Source organism: Budorcas taxicolor, chromosome 24 (genome assembly GCF_023091745.1).
Source record: "Budorcas taxicolor isolate Tak-1 chromosome 24, Takin1.1, whole genome shotgun sequence".
Lineage (NCBI taxonomy): Eukaryota > Metazoa > Chordata > Mammalia > Artiodactyla > Bovidae > Budorcas > Budorcas taxicolor.
Window position 1 is genome coordinate 12,755,722 of NC_068933.1, and position 19,153 is coordinate 12,774,874.

A 19,153-nucleotide genomic window follows, 5' to 3' on the forward strand; every position below is an offset into this window, starting at 1 on the left:
TTTAAAATATTTAAAATATTTAATTTTCAGAATTTTTAAAATTGAATTAAAAATTCTTTAATTCCATAATGCTTGACATAATAACCCTTATTTGTCCCCCCCTTCCCTATGTTGTCCCTCCCCTCTTGCCCTCTCCCCACTGGTAACCCCTAGTTTGTATTCTATAGTGGTGAATCTGCTGCTTTTTTGCTTTATTCACCAATTTGTTGAATTTTGTAGATTCAACATGTGATATTATACAGTTTTTGTCTTTCTCTGTTTGACTTATTTCACTTAGCGTAATGCCCTCCAGGTCCATCCATGTTGCTGCATATGGCAAAATTTAATTCTTTTTTATGATTGAATATTATTCCATTGCATATATATGTATATGTGTCTGTGTGTGTATATATATATATATACATATATATATATATAATCAAGCTTATATACTGCAGCTTCTTTAATCATTGATCTGTTAATGGACACTTAGGTTGCTTCATACTTTGGCAATTGTAAACACGTTGCTATGAATATTGAGATACATGTATATTTTTGAATTAGTATTTTTTCTTAATATATACCCAGGAGTAGAACTGCTGGGTCATATGAAGTTCTATTTATTGTTTTTTGAGAAATCTCTGTACTGTTTTCCACAGTGGCTGCGCCAATTTACATTCCCACCAACAATAAAGGAGAGGCTTTTTTTCCCTCCCACATCCTAACATTTGTTATTTGTGTTATTTGTGGTGCTAGCCATTCTGACAGGTGTGAGGTGGTATCTCACTGTAGTTTTGGTTTGCATTTCCCTGATGTTTAGCAAGGGTAAACATCTTTGGCCATCTGCATTTCCTCATTGTAAAAAATAGCTATTCAGTTCTTCTGCCCATTTTTAAATCAGGTTGTTTGTTTTTTTGATGTCAAATTGTATGAGCTGTTTATATATGCTGGAAATTAATTCCTTATTGGTCATATCATTTGCAAGGAACTTCTCCCATTCATTAGGTTGTCTTTGTTTTGCGGATGGATTCCTTTGCTCTACAAAAGCGTAAAAAGCATCTCTTAAACCACGTCATGAGAGCCCTGAAAGATGGAGAAATGGAGTGGTAAATGATTAAGTCCATAAGTGGTTTAAACTTAGGTTCATTGGATTTCAAGTTTAGTGCTCTTTCCCAAGAAAGCAAAAGCAGACTTAATTTAGTAAGGAATCTAACACCTTACTTTCTAACTTGCATTTCAGAAACAGCCCTTAAGAATTTGAATCACTGCTAGACATTGGTTTCAGAGGGTTAGATGTTTAAGGAGTTTGCGATGCACGTATGAATTCATAGGGATGACGCCCTAGATATTTATCTGCAAAGTGAGCTGTGTTTGTATACCCAGATAGCAAATAATCAAGATGGCCATTGTCTGCTTTCCTTCACTCCATAGATTTTTGCATCAAGATGGCAATAGTGTGAAAAGTCAATAATGTGGGGAATTTTTCAAGTTACATTTCAGAGATTAGAAACAGAGTTCTCACTGGCTTTTAACTTGTCTCTGATTTTTATTCTCCAATGTGGGAGCCTCCCACTGGAAAGATGCACAGGATCTTATCATTCATTCTCACACTTGAAAAATTATTTTGGAAACTCAACATGTTTGATGGTGATGTTTAACTGTCTTACACCCTTTCCTCCCTCTCCACTTTAAAGGTGATATACTAGGAACGGATAAGCTCTTTCACATTAACCATCCATTACATTCCTTTAACTCTCCATGACATTGACCTTTTTTGGATTTACTTTCATAAGTACAGTCCACACTAACTCTTTGAAAAATACTGACCATACTGTGACTTACCCCATTAAGCTTGCCCACTTTCTCACTGTTCAGTGGGTTCTTATTCCCTCCTCTTTATTTTTGCTGTTTTCTTTTTGACATACCTTTTGGTGCAAATACATGTTCATGTCTCTCTGAGATAATTTGTAGCTAATTGTAGCAACAGATTTTCATTATTTATGAGTGTCATTGTCAGAATCCATCTCTGACCGAGATGAGGCAGATTCCTCCTTCTGATCTGACCGTGGCCATAATGCAGTGAACCACTCTGGTTAAAATGGGCTGAGTGCTGGAGGGCGCTAATATTTTTACAACCAAATATTTACTATCGTGTGCATTATGTTTGATTCATTTCCTGAAAGAGTCAAGACATTATTTTATTACAAATAATTTATGATACACTCTTTTAAAAAATGGAATGTATGTTATTTCTCATACCAGCCAATTAACTTTAAAGTGTTCGTGGATAGGTAAGAGAGGGAAGTGGGAAAATGAAGAGGATGAGTAAAATAAATGCTTAATATTCTTAAAAGCTTGGTATTATAGAGAAGCATTGAAATCAGTCTTGGTATACTATTATTCTTTTTCCTGTATTTTTATTCTAGTTGGTATCTAAATCTCAGATTCTACCATGCCAATGAGACAGGCAAGAGAAGGCACATATGTATGCATCCTCTAAGCAAACAGTTTTCTCTCCCTTCTCACCCCTGGTATCATGAAACATAGGTGAAATTTCAAGAGTAAACACAGGATTGGAAAAGCCATTAATAATGGCAGTCATTTTGAAGTGTCACCTAATTTAAACACTTTTCCTTTAAGTTATTGCAGTGTCATGAGTTTTATTATGCTCAGTTTATTAGTGAAAACCTTCAGGGTTCACAACCATTTATTTTTCAGGGAATTTGATTTTATCATTAATTTTTAAATACATAACACTCCTACTTTATTTTTTAGAGTGCACTTTATTTGCATGAATTGCTTTACTTCTATCAATACAGATGTTTCTAGGTGTTTATTAAAGCAGAAGTCAGATGTCTGCACATTTTCAAGACTTTACACTCCAAAAGTTAGTGTATGTTTGTACACAAAAACACAATATTTTTATTGGTTGTTAAGTGTTAAGTGGAAAAATATAATAAAGACTGCCCAAACCCCTGTTTCTAATTAGCAGGTAGCTTATTCTAGAGGGCAATCTTTTCTCTTCCTAAGGGGTGACTTCTGGGTGGAAAAATCCTAACGTTTGGGATAAGAGCTAGGACCAGGGAAATATTTCTGACAGTTAAGGCTTTCTCTGGGTTGAGTTTTCATGGTCTGGACCACTTTTCCTGCCCAGCATTCTGGAGGTGCTTATGGGCTGAAATAAGGAGCTCTGAGCTGGGGTGGGTGGAAAGTCAGAGGTGGAGCCCCCCTCACACCCACCCCTCCCCTAACTGGACCTTACTAGATCACATGTCGGAGAAGGCAATGGCAACCCACTCCAGTACTCTTGCCTGGAAAATCCCATGGGAGGAGCTTGGTAGGCTGCAGTCCATGGGGTCGCTAAGAGTCGTACACAACTGAGAGGCTTCACTTTCCCTTTTCACTTTCATGCATTGGAGAAGGAAATGGCAACCCATCCATTGTTCTTGCCTGGAGAATCCCACAGTTGGGGGAGCTTGGTGGGCTGCCATCTGTGGGGTCACACAGAGTCGGACATGACTGAAGCAACTTAGCAGCAGCAGCAGCAGCAGCAGCAGCAGATCACATGTCATGTGAAGCTAATGCCAATACCTAGTGCTGAGAGCGCAAAAATCTGGATGCTTAAGTGTTTATTTTAGGGAGATTTTGTTTAAGAAAATAAAATCTTAAGTGAAATGTATACTCACTGGCTGTTATGTTTTTTTCCCCTCTAATTAGGACAAAATTTTACCCTAAGGCAGTTAGGCGTTTGTGAACCAGCAACTCGAAGAGGACTGGCATTTTGTGCGGAAATGGGGCTCCCCCACAGAGGTTACTCGATCAGTGCAGGGTCAGACGCCGATACTGAGAATGAAGCAGTGATGTCCCCAGAGCATGCCATGAGACTGTGGGGCCGGGGGGTCAAGTCAGGCCGCAGCTCCTGCCTGTCAAGCCGGTCCAACTCAGCGCTCACCCTGACAGATACGGAGCATGAAAACAAATCCGACAGTGAAACCGGTAAGTTCCTTTTCTGTGGCATTATAATGTTGGCGTCCGGTGCTTCTGTCTGTTTTGGTTGACTCTGGAGGAATGGCTTTCTTCCTTCTTCTCCTCTTTCCTTCTCTTTTTTTTTTCTTCCTTTCTTTGCATTGCAACACAGTAGCACTCAAAAAATGTCCTTCAATATTGCATTATTTTTCCTAGGGGAAAAAAGTCAACGTTCCACATCAGAGTGTTACGTTGTGTTATGGAAGCATTCTCTGTTGTGTTAGCTATAGTTTTGAAAAACAGTCTAATCATGTACAGAAAAAAAAAAAGGTTGGCTTTGGCTTATCTTGAACCATGTCACCTGTTATCGTCCATAGAGTAGCAGAACAAGTAGTGATAAAATTTACCCCAAAGCCAGCTTGTAATCAGAGATGTCTTTGTAGATTCCCCTTAAAAATATCTCAGAGAAGTTCCAGAGCCTCAGAATGGATGAGTGAGCACACAGAATGGTTCATTAACAGGGCTCAAGTGATTGAAGAACAAATTTGATCATGCTTTTAACTTACTGGTTGATGCAAGCAATCGAAATCTTGATAAAGAGAAGGGAGTGTGGTCTTTGATGTGCTTTGGAGACTGGATTACTCTGCAGTTAAATCCATGCACAAAAATTGGATTTTTTTCGGGTATCCAAATAGCAGTTTTACATACTTGAAGAGAAATATCTTTATAAATTATTTGATCTTTCCCTTTCACCAATGCAAAATGATAAAGAAGCAGTTAGTGTATATGCAATAATAGATTTAAAAGGAAATTTAATTTTTAGTCAGTGCAGCTTCTAGGAAAAATTGGAGCATCAGCACCAAAGCACCAGACAACAAAATGACATTTCTCCTTTAGCGTTTAATATTAACAGTGCACTAGCTGCTTTAACCTGGTTATTAATGCTGTGTGGATATGATGCATCAAAAGCAAAGAGAAAATTAAAATGGGAGAATTGGGTGACTTGTGAAAAGGAAGATGGTGTTTTACCAATGGTATTTTATTTTTATTCTTTATGGAGCAACTTTGTCAGCTTTGCTTTGTGATAGGAAAACAGGCCCACTGTCCGCGTTCAATCTCAGCCAGGTCACTGAATGAAGGGCTAGCTGGTGCATCGCACTGTGTGTTACTTGTTTTCTTACTATTAGAAAAAAAAATCTGCTTTAAACCAATGAAAACAATATCTTATGGAGGATATTTTAGTGCATTAAAACAAAGTCATAATCGATTAATAATAGAAACTCATATATTCATTTTGAAGTGTGAGTTATTGATGGAGGCTAGCTTCATCCCAACCCAAAATAGGAAACAAGGACGGTTCTACCTGACACAATGAGTCTTAGAATCTGACTGCAGCGTTTTCCTGAACCAAACTGTCCACCTCAGTGAAACCTGGGTTTCTACCACTTTTCACTGTGGATTCAGAAGTCACTCACCTTAAGTAAGTAAGATTTGGCATAAACTTTGCTTCCTGTCCATCTGTATCTTTACATAACCCTCTTCAAGCAATTTTAGGTACTGTGGTTATATTCAAATACATGATTTGGTGTTTGATTTTCCTAAAATATGTGTCAAATTTTGTGATGGTTTTGGAGGAGAGCAGAGGAGAATGAGGGAGGACAATGCAAATCACTTCTGATTTGCTGCGTCGTGGGCCGTTCATCTGCATATCCACTAAGTATTGTCCCACACTGGGTCAGCTTGCCACACACAACCTGTGAGACATCTCTCTCTTATGACAACTATATCTTGTTATTGTGTCTGTATTGCTAAAAGCTAATTTTTATTATTTTTTAAATTGTATGTCTGCTAAAATGGTCTCACAATGAATTCCCAAACACACACCATTTTGTTCTTTTCAGAAAACATAAAACTTAGAAATTTTTCCACCTTTAGTTAACTAAAGGTTAACTAAAGTGTCTCTTATCCAAATGATTGGAGGCGGGAAGCCTGTTGAGTTTCCCACATCACTGGCCCCTCCCTCTGCATGATTATTTTGAACTAGAGGAGGAACTTGTTGCCCTAGGAATCTCCTTGTCCCTGTCGTGATATAAAGTCAAGAATGAACACTTAGACTCGTCTGTTTCTCCATGTGGTCATTCTGAACCAGAATGAAGAGAGACACAGACAGGGTATCAAGGGCCTTGCCTTGAGATTCAGAACATTTGGTAGTATTTGTTGAGAGTAAATAGGTCAGTCAAAAGTATAAAGTGTCAAAAACAATATTTGTTGAGCTGGGCAAGTGATGACTTCAACTTATGTGTACTCTTTCCCCAAGGTTTGGCTGGGGTTGCTTTTCCAAACAACATTTTGTCGGTCTAAGAACTCCCAGTGAGTCAGCTCAGGGAAGGAAATAAAAGAAGAAATAAAACAGATATGACCTCTTATTTCGGAGAAGGCAATGGCACCCCACTCCAGTACTCTTGCCTGGAAAATCCCATAGATGGAGGAGCCTGGTAGACTGCAGTCCATGGGGTCGCTAAGAGTTGGACATGACTGAGCAACTTCACTTTCACTTTTCACTTTCATGCATTGGAGAAGGAAATGGCAACCAACTCCAGTGTTCTTGCCTGGAGAATCCCAGGGACAGGGAGCCTGGTGGGCTGCCGTCTATGAGGTCTCAGAGAGTCGGACGCGAGTGAAGTGACTTAGCAGCAGCAGCAGCAGACCTCTTATTGAACACTGGATCTTTCATAGACTTCATATGTGTTCTGTAGGAACATTTCAGATCATTTATTCTGAATTTTCAGTGATTTGTCAGAAAGAGCAAGATTGCATTGAGATCCATTACATTAAGGTCTGGGAAACATAATCTTCTGATATTTAGCATACCTTATCATTTGGAATTGTGGAATTAAATGAGAATATTGAGACTTTTTTTTCTGATATAAAAAAGCTTTTTGTTAGGCTGAGTTATAGTAAAATCTAAAACTTGTAAGCATACCCAGGGTCTTCTAACATCTTTTTAAACAATATCCTCAAAACCTTTACCAATTTTTACTGTTATTACTACTTCTAGTCAAATATTGGGCTTCCCTGGTGGCTCAGATGGTAGAGACTCTGCCTGCAATGCTGGAGACCTAGGTTTGATACCAGGGTTGGGAAGATCCCCTGGAGGAAGGCCTGGCAACCCACTCCAGTATCCTTGCCTGTAGAATCCCCATGGACAGAGGAACCGGGCAGGCTACAGATTATGGGGTCACAAAGAGTCAAATATTTCTAACATAGACTTTCTAAAATAATTCATTTTGGCATTCTTAATTGCTGTCACTCTGAAAGGTTATTGATTTTCCAGCTGTATTTTCCTTTGACCTCTGATTATTTAAATTTTCTAGTTGTATTCACTTTTGTGTGAGCTTGCAGTGTGTCCTAAGAAGCCCTGTTATATCACTATAAGTTGAAACAAGAAGGATGTGCATAAAATAACTCGCCAAAGTGAAACTAACTTAGAAGCCATACACTGTCTTCTTTCTCCCCTCAGTTTAGAAGGGGAGTTTGGGTTGACTGTTTTCATCATTTGAGGTTAACTGTGAATAAGGCTGTTTTCCCCAGAAAACAAAATAATATTCAACATTTGTGAAATCATGTAAGCCAAGTGACTAATGTTCTAGTTATAACTTCAAAGAAAAGTTTAGTCACTAAAAGGGATTAGATTTCATTTATTTATTGATAAATAGGCCAACAGTTCAAGTTAAGAAGGCACTGGGACTGCTGTGAGGCTAATGAAATTTTGGTGGCCTGAGCATCCCACGAGAGTCAAGGAACACTCGGACTATGTCACATGTCTCCATGTTAGCAGAGATTCTAAACAAGTGATAAAATAGGTTCTTTTGCAAAGCTAACCCTTCACCAGCCATGAGGAGTTGAAATTAAAAAGCATTTTGAGGAAAAAAAAATTGCTACAGTACATTCAATTTCATATCAAATTCCAAATGTTAATATTGTTCCGAATTAAGGACATGGGAGAAGACCTTTCTTAACAGGTATTGACAACTTTCTGAGTCACCTGCCATGCTCCAGGCAAATGCTGGAGGGTCAGTGGTTTGTGACCACCTATAAGCAGTGTCTAGTAAGCTGTCAAGAGGTTACAAAATAATTGTGATGAGATGCCGTAATCAAAGGGAAAATTGCCAGTATGTTCTGGATGGTTCGAGGCATCTTTCCTGTCTCTGATGGATTGTTAAAAGACCCCTGACTGAATGCCCACTCTCCAGCCTTGCAAGTAATCTGATTTAAATTCCAGATATCTATTTAAATGTCAGGAACAAAGGACTTTTTTCCTCCCAAAACATCAAGCTTTAAAAATGTTTTATTTGTACATCTTTTCCCAGAAGAAGACTAGCATGCATTCAATGTTATTATCCTTTGTCAGCTAGCAGCTCAGTACCGTGAAAAACGCCTCAATTCAGAAGCACGGTGCACAGGGTGTGAATCCTCTCATTTGAGCCCCTAAGATGGTTTGCTCTTGAGACACCCAGAGCTCAAGCTCCCAACTTCCCCCATCTCTGCCTGGCCGCTTGGTCAACTGTATGGCTGGCACCAGAGATGTGGAGGTCTTTACCTGACTCCTTCTGCCTTTCTCTGCGGCCTCTTATGCCTCTTGGAAAGCGATGACCTTTGACACTAGGCAGACCAAGAGGAGCTGGCTCTCTTCTTCTATCTGGGAAACTTGAGAGCCTTCACTGAGATCAACAGATGAGGAGGTATTACTGAGGGCAGACTTCCTGGGTTGGTATTGGCTCTACTGTCTCCCAGCTGTGTGACTTTGGGCAAGTGACTTAACCTTTCTGTAGTATACGGAAATCACCAATGGCATACAGTCCTTACAGGGCTGCTGTGAGGATTAAATGGACTCTTGAATAGGCAATGCTTAGAATGACAGTGCCTGGTGTCGAGTGAGTTCCAAATAAGGGGTGGGGGGATACTCTTTCTGTTAATTGTAAATGGTGGGAAATTATATCTCCTTATTAAGTGTGGAGATTAAGCTAGGTAAACAGTATCAAGTACCTACACAGTTTGGGCCCACAGTCAATGTCCCCTCCCTCTTTGCCATCCTCCCTTTGTCTGTATTAGTCAAGTATCTGTGCATTTGGTGAAATGAGGGAGAAAGAATGGTCTCCTCCAGAAGCGGCACTGCCAATTTGCATAGCCTCGAATCTCTGTCACCATTTATTGACTCTTTTATTTTTCTCTAAAATCCCACATACTTTTTAATTCACTGTAATTAAATGAACGAACGTTAAGTGGGGCTGATAATTAGTCTGATGGCTGTAGACTTCAAAGAGACCAGCCTGTTCCTTCCCCTCCTGGTCAAAGGAAATTTCAAAAGTGGTGCTTCCCTCCAAGGCATGTCACTTAGACAGCCAGTCAATTAAAAGGCGATTCAAGTGATGCTCATCCGTTCACATAATAAAGTAAATCATTCCTGGAAGAGTTTATTTCTCACCTGGGATCTTAGCAGTATACCTGTGGTAGGACCTCACTTTTGCCACAATGATTTTGCAGTTACTAAAGTATCCAGGGATGATGTGGCTAATAATAAGGGTAGAGCATTATTGTGCAATATTTTTAGGTGTATTAGAGACTTGATTTGCTGGACTAAAACACTTTTAAAAACCAAGGTACTTGTGCTTTGAAATAGTATTTTTAAAGTCTGCTTTCTATATGGATGTGTGTGTGTGGTCAGTCGTGTCCAGCTCTATGTGTTCCCATGGACTGTAGCGCACCAGGCTCCTATGTCCATGAATTATCCAGGCAAGAATACTGAAGTGTGTTGCAGTTCCTTCCTCCGGGGGATCTTCTTGACCCAGGGATCGAACTCACATCTCCTTTACCATCCATTACCACTGCACCATCTTTATGGATAGATAGATTCTAAAAGTTGAGCTACTGTACTTAAAAAAAAAAAAAAAAGATACACCCCTTAAACCAATTCGACAAACTATTGCAATGATGTTCACATCACTCTCACAACAGAGTGCTTTATTTTGCAATCCAAATTACGTTGTTGGGAAAAATATATTCTCTGAAAAAGTATTTGTTGTTGTTGTGTATCACTCAGTTGTGTCCAACTCTTTTGTGATCCCATGGACTGCAGCCCACAGGCGCCTCTGTCCATGGGATTTTCCAGGCAAGAATACCTGGAGTGGGTTACCAGTCCCTTCTTCAGGGGATCTTCTAGACCCAGGACTCGAACCTGCATCTCGTGTGTCTCCTGCATTGGCAGGCAGAGTCACTGGGAATATCCCCAAAAATGTGGGCAAGGAGGTTATTTCCTCTGAGCAACTGAATATATGTGAGAGAAGAGAAATGGAAGGATTTGTAACTATTCTATCACCAATCAAGATCTAGAATAGTTTGGGAGAAACTGCTAGTGACCTTGGAGTACCCTGTTAAGTCGTATATTTGTAATGCTTCTAGCCACCACACAGGTGTCATTTCTGTCCTGGCTCTTTTTACAAAGGGAGGATATTTGAGTTTTCCACAAATAATTTGAAGAGAGGTGTATAATTTCACCTAACTAGCCTAATTTCATTCCTTCAACTTGATCTTTATCAACTCTCAGCCTACTTTGAAAATTGATTGCAAGAATTAAGGTGGAATTCCACTGTTGTGAGAAATAAATTTCACGAGATTCTACCACACATACTGAACCATAACTCGAATATAAATCCCATCTTGGGCCCTCTTCTGGCATGTAATGGTCAATTCTGGCATGTTCTACTGTTGTAAATTATATTTTATGTTTTCGGTGCTCTGCGATGTCAAAAATAGCAAAAGTAATATGTTGCATGCTTACTAAATCAAGGTCAGAGTGAAAGTGCAGCTTTACAAAGTGCAAATAGTTTCCAATATATAAAAATAATTACATCACTGTGATGTGTATATGTTTATAGTTTAAATAGCAACTTATACCATTCTTTAAGCAAAAGCTTCTCTATTTCATTTGGGATGAAATATATTCACTTCATGGATATGTTACAAGTCACTTAAGCACAGTAAGTGATGATTTAAATAAAATTTTTTAAAAATTTAGTACTATGAAACTAGAATTAAGAATACCATAATGTCCACAACCATGGTTGTTATCACTTAAGTATTTACATACGTTTATATTTTTCTATTCTAAGAGGATTTTTGGAATTCTTGACAGCTTGTTCTTCCTTACACAAATATTGCCATTTCTACAAAACAACTTGCATTTTAAGTATTTTTATTCCAAGTATATAGAATATATGCTTTTTCTGTTTAAAAGCCTAATGTTCTTTTAATTGTGGAGTTGAAATCAAAAGAAAGCACACCAACACATATCAAAACTGATGATGTATGCTGTTTTAATTTTTGATTGTGTTTTGATATCCTTGAAAAATCACAGCAGTAGCAGTAAAATTGTTTTAATTAATGAATTGAATAGCAGCAAATGCTGAATCAGGGTTATTGATGTAATTATCACTGAAATAGAAAAGATAAGTGTTAAAGCCATAGAACCTTAGTTTATTTGCCATTTCAAGGGTATTCAAGTGTTTGAAGAGGAACTAACTGATTTGGGGGGTGTGTTATTTATAGAATATTCTTCTCAGGTCATAATAATTCTGTTAATGAGCATCACATCCACATACAAGTTTAAATGTGAAAAATCTACGTTGTTTACTAAATAGCTTGAATGAGGGTTTCACTGTATTGGAATTTTCTTCTCTTTATCATTTGACTTGAGATAGTTTTCCATAATGATTAGATTATAAACTAAATGTAAAAGCTTTTTGAATTCATATTAAAATGGATACAAATGCATATAAACTTGAGAAAGGAACAATTTTAAATGTCTTATGAATTATACCTTGACTGTGAACATTAAGTCACACAGAAGCTGAAAACTGAATAAAGTTGGGACATGACTTTTTGAATTGATTTCTTACTTAGTATAGCAACTACATTTTCATTCAATGAGTGGTCAATGTTCGGTATTGTACCAGGGGCTGGAGGAAAAAATGAATAAGATACAGTCTCTGATTGTAAAAATTCACAGGCTGGTTGGGCAAATAGGCAAGTAAATATTGCATTTTAATTTTAATGTGCTAAGTAATACTACAGCACAGAGTGCAGAGTTGATGTCAGCATAGAGCAGATTCTTGCCACAGAGACAGGAGAGGCAGCAGAGGAAAAATGGCTTCATAAAGGAGGAAGGAAGCAGCATTGGTTATTGTTGTGGTTGCCACCCAGTTCAGTCGTCCAACTCTGCGACCCCATGGACTGCAGCACCCCAGGCCTCCCTGTCCCTCACCATCTCCTGAAGTTTACCCAAGTTCATGTCCGTTGCATTGGTAATGCCATCAAGCCATCTCATCCTCTGACATGCTCTTCTCCTTCTGCCCTCTATCTTTCCCAGCCTCAGGGACTTTTCCAATGAGTCGGCTGTTGGCATCAGATGACCAAAATACTGGTACACGGGTTCAAAGGATGTGCAAAAATGCAAGATGTAGACAAAGCAACGAAGGAGAGGGTGTAAACTCCCCGTGAACTGTTGCAAGAGTTGCAGGCTGTTTGGTGCCTGGAACACAGGTTGTGTATGGATGAGCGATGAGTGTTTGGTCTACAGATAGCCCCAGACCAGACTGCAAAACACCTTCCATGGCCATGCTAAGGAATTTGTACTTTTTCTGTAGGGAATGGGAGTCTCTGAAAATTTTTCATGCAAAGGAATATTACAATCATATTTACCGTTTACAGAGTACCTTGAGAGCAGTGTAGGGCGTTGGCTGTCTTTCCCACAAAGGGAGTAAGCTCTGTAGGGCCACGGCCCTGTTCACCTTTGTGTCTCCGTGCTCCCTCGTGCAGTGCCTGATCCTGGAGCCAGAACTGTGGCTGCACAGCTCCATATTGGAGGTCAAACGAGAGGAAACTAGCCAATCAGGGAGTGTTATAATTAGCAAAGTGAGAAAATACAAATGTTTGAACCAAGAATTAGAAAGGAAAGGGAGACATTAAAATTCGACAGAATGAAAACTTGATTAATTCTGCATTGGGGTTAGGGAAGAAGAAAACATTTAAAAGACTCTCTAACATGGAAGTGATGGTGTAAATCCAAGTGGGAGCTTAAAGCTTATTATTTAATAAAGTCAGTAATTCAGACAAGACCAGGTTGTATTTGAGGGGGTCTGTGGGACATCAAAATTCTGAATAGATTAAGCAATTATATATATCTATGTGCTTTGCTGGTAGCTCAGATAGTGAAGAATCTGCCTGTCGATGCAGGAGATGCAGGGTTCATTTCCAGGGTCAGCAAGATCCTCTGGCAGAGGGCATGGCTACCCACTCCAGTATTCTTGCCTGGAGAATTCCATGGACAGAGGAGTCTCGCAGGCTACAGTCCATGTGGTTGCAAAGAGTCAGATATGACTGAGTGACTAATACCTTCACTTTTTATATATATAAAATTCAGTTAGATTTTGTTCAGAAATGTTTACCGTATGATCTGTACAACTGCAGTGAAAGCCATGGGGCATAATCAAACCTCTCCCCAAAAGCAGATAAAATGAGAAAAGAAGAGGAATGAAAGTATAATACTGAGGTCACCAACATTTAACATAAAGTTATAGAAGAAGCACCAATGAAAGAAACAAAGAGGGGCTTTCCATAGAGACAAAAGGAAGTATCAGTTCACAGAGGCAGGAAATGATTAGCAGTCAGACATTTCCAGAAGTGTAGTAAGTGAAGGACTACAAGCATAGAAGTGATAGCCTGTGGATTGCACAGAGGATATGAATTTCTGAGCAGTGCGTGTGGTCACCAAGTGGCAGTGGGTGGAGAGATGAACAGAAACTATGGCACCAGCAAGCGCAGATTTTTCTCTCCAAACCTGAACTAAGGAAAGAGTTAGGTGTAACTCCTGAGGAACACAAGGGCAGGGATATTTTTATATTGGAGGACAATTCAGGATCTTTCCTAGGAAATGGAAGGGGTGATATTCTAACAAGAAGATCGAAGTGAAGATTAAAGGGGAAATGAGGTCTGGCCTCTGAGGGGTCAGGAGCAGAGAGATCTTGGAATAGAAACTTAGGTAACTGAATTCCTTGATACTTTTTATCTTCTAAAGTACTTTTCATCTTACAATTTTGTGTACATCAGTAGCTTAGAGTTTGCTGTAGGAGAGATATACGTTTAAAAGGTATCTTTCTGGGACTTCCCTGGTGGCCCATTGGTTAAGATTTCAGCTTCCAATGGGGGAGCTAAGATACCATGTGCCTCCTGAACCAAAACACCAAAATATTAAAATAGAAGAAGCAGCAGCAATTTTGTAACAAGTTTAACGAAGACTTTAAAAATGATCCACATCAAAAAAAACTTAAAAAATAAATACAAGGTACATTTGTATCTACACTAATTAAAGTCATAGCAAATATCCAGGCAGTGTAGGAAAAATCGATGATATTCAATGGAGTTAAAAGTTCATGTCATCAAAAGGTTTGGGGGAAAGTACATTTTTATTCAAAATTGATATTTTGTTTAAAATAGCTTTATAAAACTATTAAATATAGCGCATCTAGAGTTCAATGAAAAACAGATAATTATCAATTCTGGATCCTGAAATAATAGGATTGTTCTCAGGACGGGACTCCCATACAGATACATAGATAACTTCTTAAATCCTTTCCTTGATCATTGATTTGTATGTGTGTGTATATGATCTATATAAAATATATAGGTATATAATAAAATAGACATATAGATATATAAAATGAAAGTAAAAGTCGCTCAGTCATTTCTGACTCTTTGTGACCCCATGTACTATACAATTCACGGAATTCTCCAGGCCAGAATACTGGAGTAGGTAGATTCCCTTCTCCAGGGGATCTTCCCAACCCAGGGATCAAACCCAGATCTCCCACATTACATTGCAGGCAGATTCTTTACCAGGTGAGTCACCAGGGAAGCCCAATATATAAAAGTAGATATGATAAATAAAAAGTAGATGTATATTTATATATGGATCATACACACACTCATATACATACATAAGTGTGTTTGTATAATCTTTGCCCCATGGTTCAAATTACTAGCTTAAAAATAAGTCTTGGGATTTCCCTGGCAGTTCAGTGATTAAGAATCCAAGCTTCTACCACAGGGAGCACAAGTTTGAGACCTCACTGAAGAAGTAAGATCCCACAGGTAGGGCAGTGTGGCCAAAAAAAGTAAAGAGTAAGTCTTTGCACCTCAGTAACTCCTGCGTGGCTTTGCACTTGCTACACTGTCTTTTTGCATAAAAACACAATGCATATTTACCAACATAAAACTATACAACCAGATTTGATTATCAGCAAACACTCGAGGAATTACCCAACGTTCGTTTTTTAAAAATACACAAAAGAGAGTAAAAAAACAGACCACAAGTGACATGTCTGAGAAATAGAAATAGGCTATAAAAAGCCATAATGGTAGTTATTATTTGCTTATGCATGTTTGCGTATGGAAACCGGTGACATTGTGACATGATTATTCAGACTAAACTGAATAATTGATTTGCTTTAACTGGTTAATATCAAAGTAATCAGTAGGAAGCAGGCTTGCTCTTCCAACTGGTTTTTATAGAAGTGTTAAAGTTCACAAAGAGAAATCTTAAAATTTTGACATACAGCAGCTGGAGATTCCTGGGGGACTGGAAAGTGTTTGAATGAAATGTCAGTTGCTACAGAAAACAAGTATAAAACATTCCCTTATAATGGACTGTTTCTCATTGCCTGTGAGTGGAGCACCATTGCTTAGATTGTACAAAATGTGCTTAAAGGTAACTTAAATTGTTTAAATGAACCTATTTAGGAAGTTTAAAGACTTCAGATTATCGTTAGAATTTTTTAAGCATTTAATCATTGTTTGTATTATAACACAAGTTGGTATCAATAACGCAATAAAATGATAGGTGATGATAGAAATAATAAAAACGGAACTTTAAACCAATTTTAAGTATAAAATATTATGTGTTTATATCCATGCCCTGAGTTTATTTTAGTTACTTAGCATTACATATCATTTGAAGACACACAGAAGTATATGGATAATATTCACTAGTTTCTATTTTGATATTTGTGCTTTTATTTTTTTATCTCTGTGTATATTTTTTTTATTAGAATTGCAATTTCTGAGAGTTCCCTCATGGTCTAGTGGCTAGAATTCAGTACTTTCACTGCCATGGCCTGGGTTCAAATGATCAGGGAACTGAAATACCACAAGCCTCTTGTGTGGCCCCCCAAAAAAAAATGCAATTTCTGTTTTGACCTAAGTTTCTCCACATTATTAGACTTTCTTCTTCAATATAATTCTCTTCCATGCTTTGATTTATCATAATTTATTTTAACATGTCCACTACTTTTGGACATCTAGGTTGTTTGAATTTTCAGTTTCATAAATTGTATTGTGATAACAATTCTAGCAGATAAATATTTCCCTCTAATTCTGTATCCCTTAATACCTTAGGATAAATTCTTGGAAGTGGAATATCAGAGGCAAAGTGTATGAAGTGTATGTACAGTTTAAAGCATTTGATAGACCCTGTCAAAATGCCCTGAAAAAAAAAAGTTGTATCAATTTACACTCTGACTAAAAATATTAATAAGTATCTTTTCCCATAAGCCATTGACAAGGAAAGTTGCCATGCTGAAAATTTTGGCAACTAGATGGAAACATAGTATCTTACTGTTGTATATTCATTTGAGTAATAGGTTAAATATAGTCTCATATGTGTGTGAGTACTCTTTGTATTTCTTTTGTGAATTGTCAGCTTATGCCCTTTGCACATTATTCTGTTCGGGGTGGAGAAATGGGTCTTCCAGAACATCAGGAAACTGAAGGAAGAGACAGCATTCAAGGACATTGGGACACTGACTCTGCTTTTTTCCACCTTGTGTACATCTGGCCTTGATGAGACGGGTTTGGTTGCAGGAGGACCTGATAAAAATAAACATCTCCTTAAATGCAGGCCTTCTGCTTATAGACATATGTGAAAGTTCCCCAGTAGTGATGAATAATGACATGAACTCCAGCTATGAAAGAGCTGGGGCACAGCACAGATGTAACGTCCTCCACTCTATCAGGATTCCGCCTTGCTTAAACAGCTGTGCACTCTCTTATTAGAGATTCTAGGTGCCAAGAAAATCTGTATTGACTCCAGCTTGGAGAAGCAAGTTCATTTCCACAAAGTTTCTGTATCCTTATTAAATAAATGAAAAACTTAAAGCAGGTGATAGTAACAGTGGGAGGTAAATCTCTTTCCATCAATCAATAGGCTGTTGGAAAAGATACAGAGATATAGTTACACTTGTACATATACATATTTTTTTTCTTATTGAATTGCATAGGTTTCATGAAGCAAGAATCTTAATAACCCCTTGTCTCTTTTAAAATATCTAAATATTAATATACCATTAAGTGCTTTCCTCGGTTTAATTTTGTATTTGTTCATTAATTTGGCATCCCTGAGTGGGCTTGAACCATTTCATTTTTGAAAGAATTTTTTAGAAACTTTAAAATATAGTTATCAATTGTTACTTTCCTTGTGGTGTTTTTATGCCTAGAAATGTTGACTTTACCCCTAGAACAAATAATCAGTTTTATTTTCTTCACTTTTGTGGGGTTTTTTTTTCTTTACATTTAATCTGTCTGAATTTTAGATGTAGTCTGTGGTGTACGAGGACTTCCCTGGTGGCTCAGCTGGTAAAGAATCTGCCTGCAATGCAGGAGACCTGGGTTCAAACCCTGGGTTGGGGACACCTGGGTTGGGTGGTGTATAAATTTAAATTGATTTCCTTCACACAGTTTGCTTGTATAAATGTCATTTAATTTAATTAGGGATTGTTTCATAATGTCCAATGAATACATGCTAATCTACTTAAATTTTGGCAATAAGACATCAATAAAAATTAGTGCTATTAATTCTTTGCAAAAGAAATGGGGTAAGATTTATGAGATATCTTATACAATAGTAGCAGATACTAAATTCAGGTTTGGTGGTTTCTGAGAGATCTAGAATATTAACTGAAAGTAAACATTTTTAGGAATGCACAATTAACCAGTAACAATATAACATGTAACTCTTAGGCATTGCAAAAAATATAGTAGAAAAACAGACTCACATAGGTTTGTGGACGTTACATATAATACCAGCAGCAGTTATGAAATCTATTTTTTACTAAAAAATAAAGCATGAAACCTGCAAAAGTCAGGTTGCATTACGCACTTATTTTGTGGACCTCCTTGCCTTAAATAATTTAACAGATATTTTTAAAGAATAATATTGGACATTTTGCTCTCAGGCCTACAGACTTGAAGATACAAGGCATTACAAACAGAAAACAATTACAAGATGCAGCAACTGGATGAAATGGTTTAGCAACATGGCTAAATTACACACTGGAAAAAAAAAAAGGAATAAAGGTTTAGAAAAGGAAAGATTTTGAAGAATTCGTAGAATTCCAGCAAGATTTTGAAGGTAGTAAAATATGTTGAAATATGGCAGAAAAGCAGTACATGCTTACAGTTGGAAAAACTTGAAGAAATGCTTGGAAGCACCAATGGAAACAATGGTAGCCTCCTTAGTCACCCTTAGATTCTGGAAGACTCCTCTTGGGAAATACTGGAAGCTGAAGTTGACAGTTAAGTGGAATCCACTTATGAAGAACTGTCAATGTCATGATGAGAGAGCTGAGATTGTTTCTGCAGGCCACGTCTGTCCAGTCCACCTCTTAAAACACAGAGACACGATGAACGGACTGTATGAAGGCCAGCTTGGAATGGGTGAGCCGCAGTGCCATATACTATATAAATAGGAAGGCGTTATGCTGAATCGAGAGGACAGGTGTAGTAGGATTTTCAGGACTTTGTCATGTGAAAAAGACAGGAGTTAGGGATGAGTGCAGAACCTGGAAAAATGTGGCTGCCGTAGGAAAATGAATAACAAAAGGCCACAGAAAGAGAGTTGAAAGAGACTGTCATCTGCACAATTACATAAAGCCATTGTGCAGAAGAGTGTATATTGCAGTTTATGAAGCTGTAAACAGTATGAAAAAGATGTTATCAAAAACTAAAAATAGATGTGGATTTAAGGGAATATACAATGATTTTATTCAAAAACGAGATGGACAGTGAGTAATAGCAGATCTAATACGGACTCAAAAGAGAT

General features: G+C 37.9%; 1 protein-coding gene across 1 annotated transcript in view; it reads left to right on the forward strand.

The window, feature by feature from the left end:
• TENM3 (teneurin transmembrane protein 3) overlaps positions 1-19,153 on the forward strand; it is a 450,290-nt gene that overhangs the window by 22,945 nt on the left and 408,192 nt on the right. Inside the window, exon 2 of the mRNA XM_052661270.1 lies at positions 3,697-3,975. Coding sequence (XP_052517230.1) covers positions 3,697-3,975 — 279 coding nt within the window. The remainder of the gene's footprint in view (positions 1-3,696; positions 3,976-19,153) is intronic.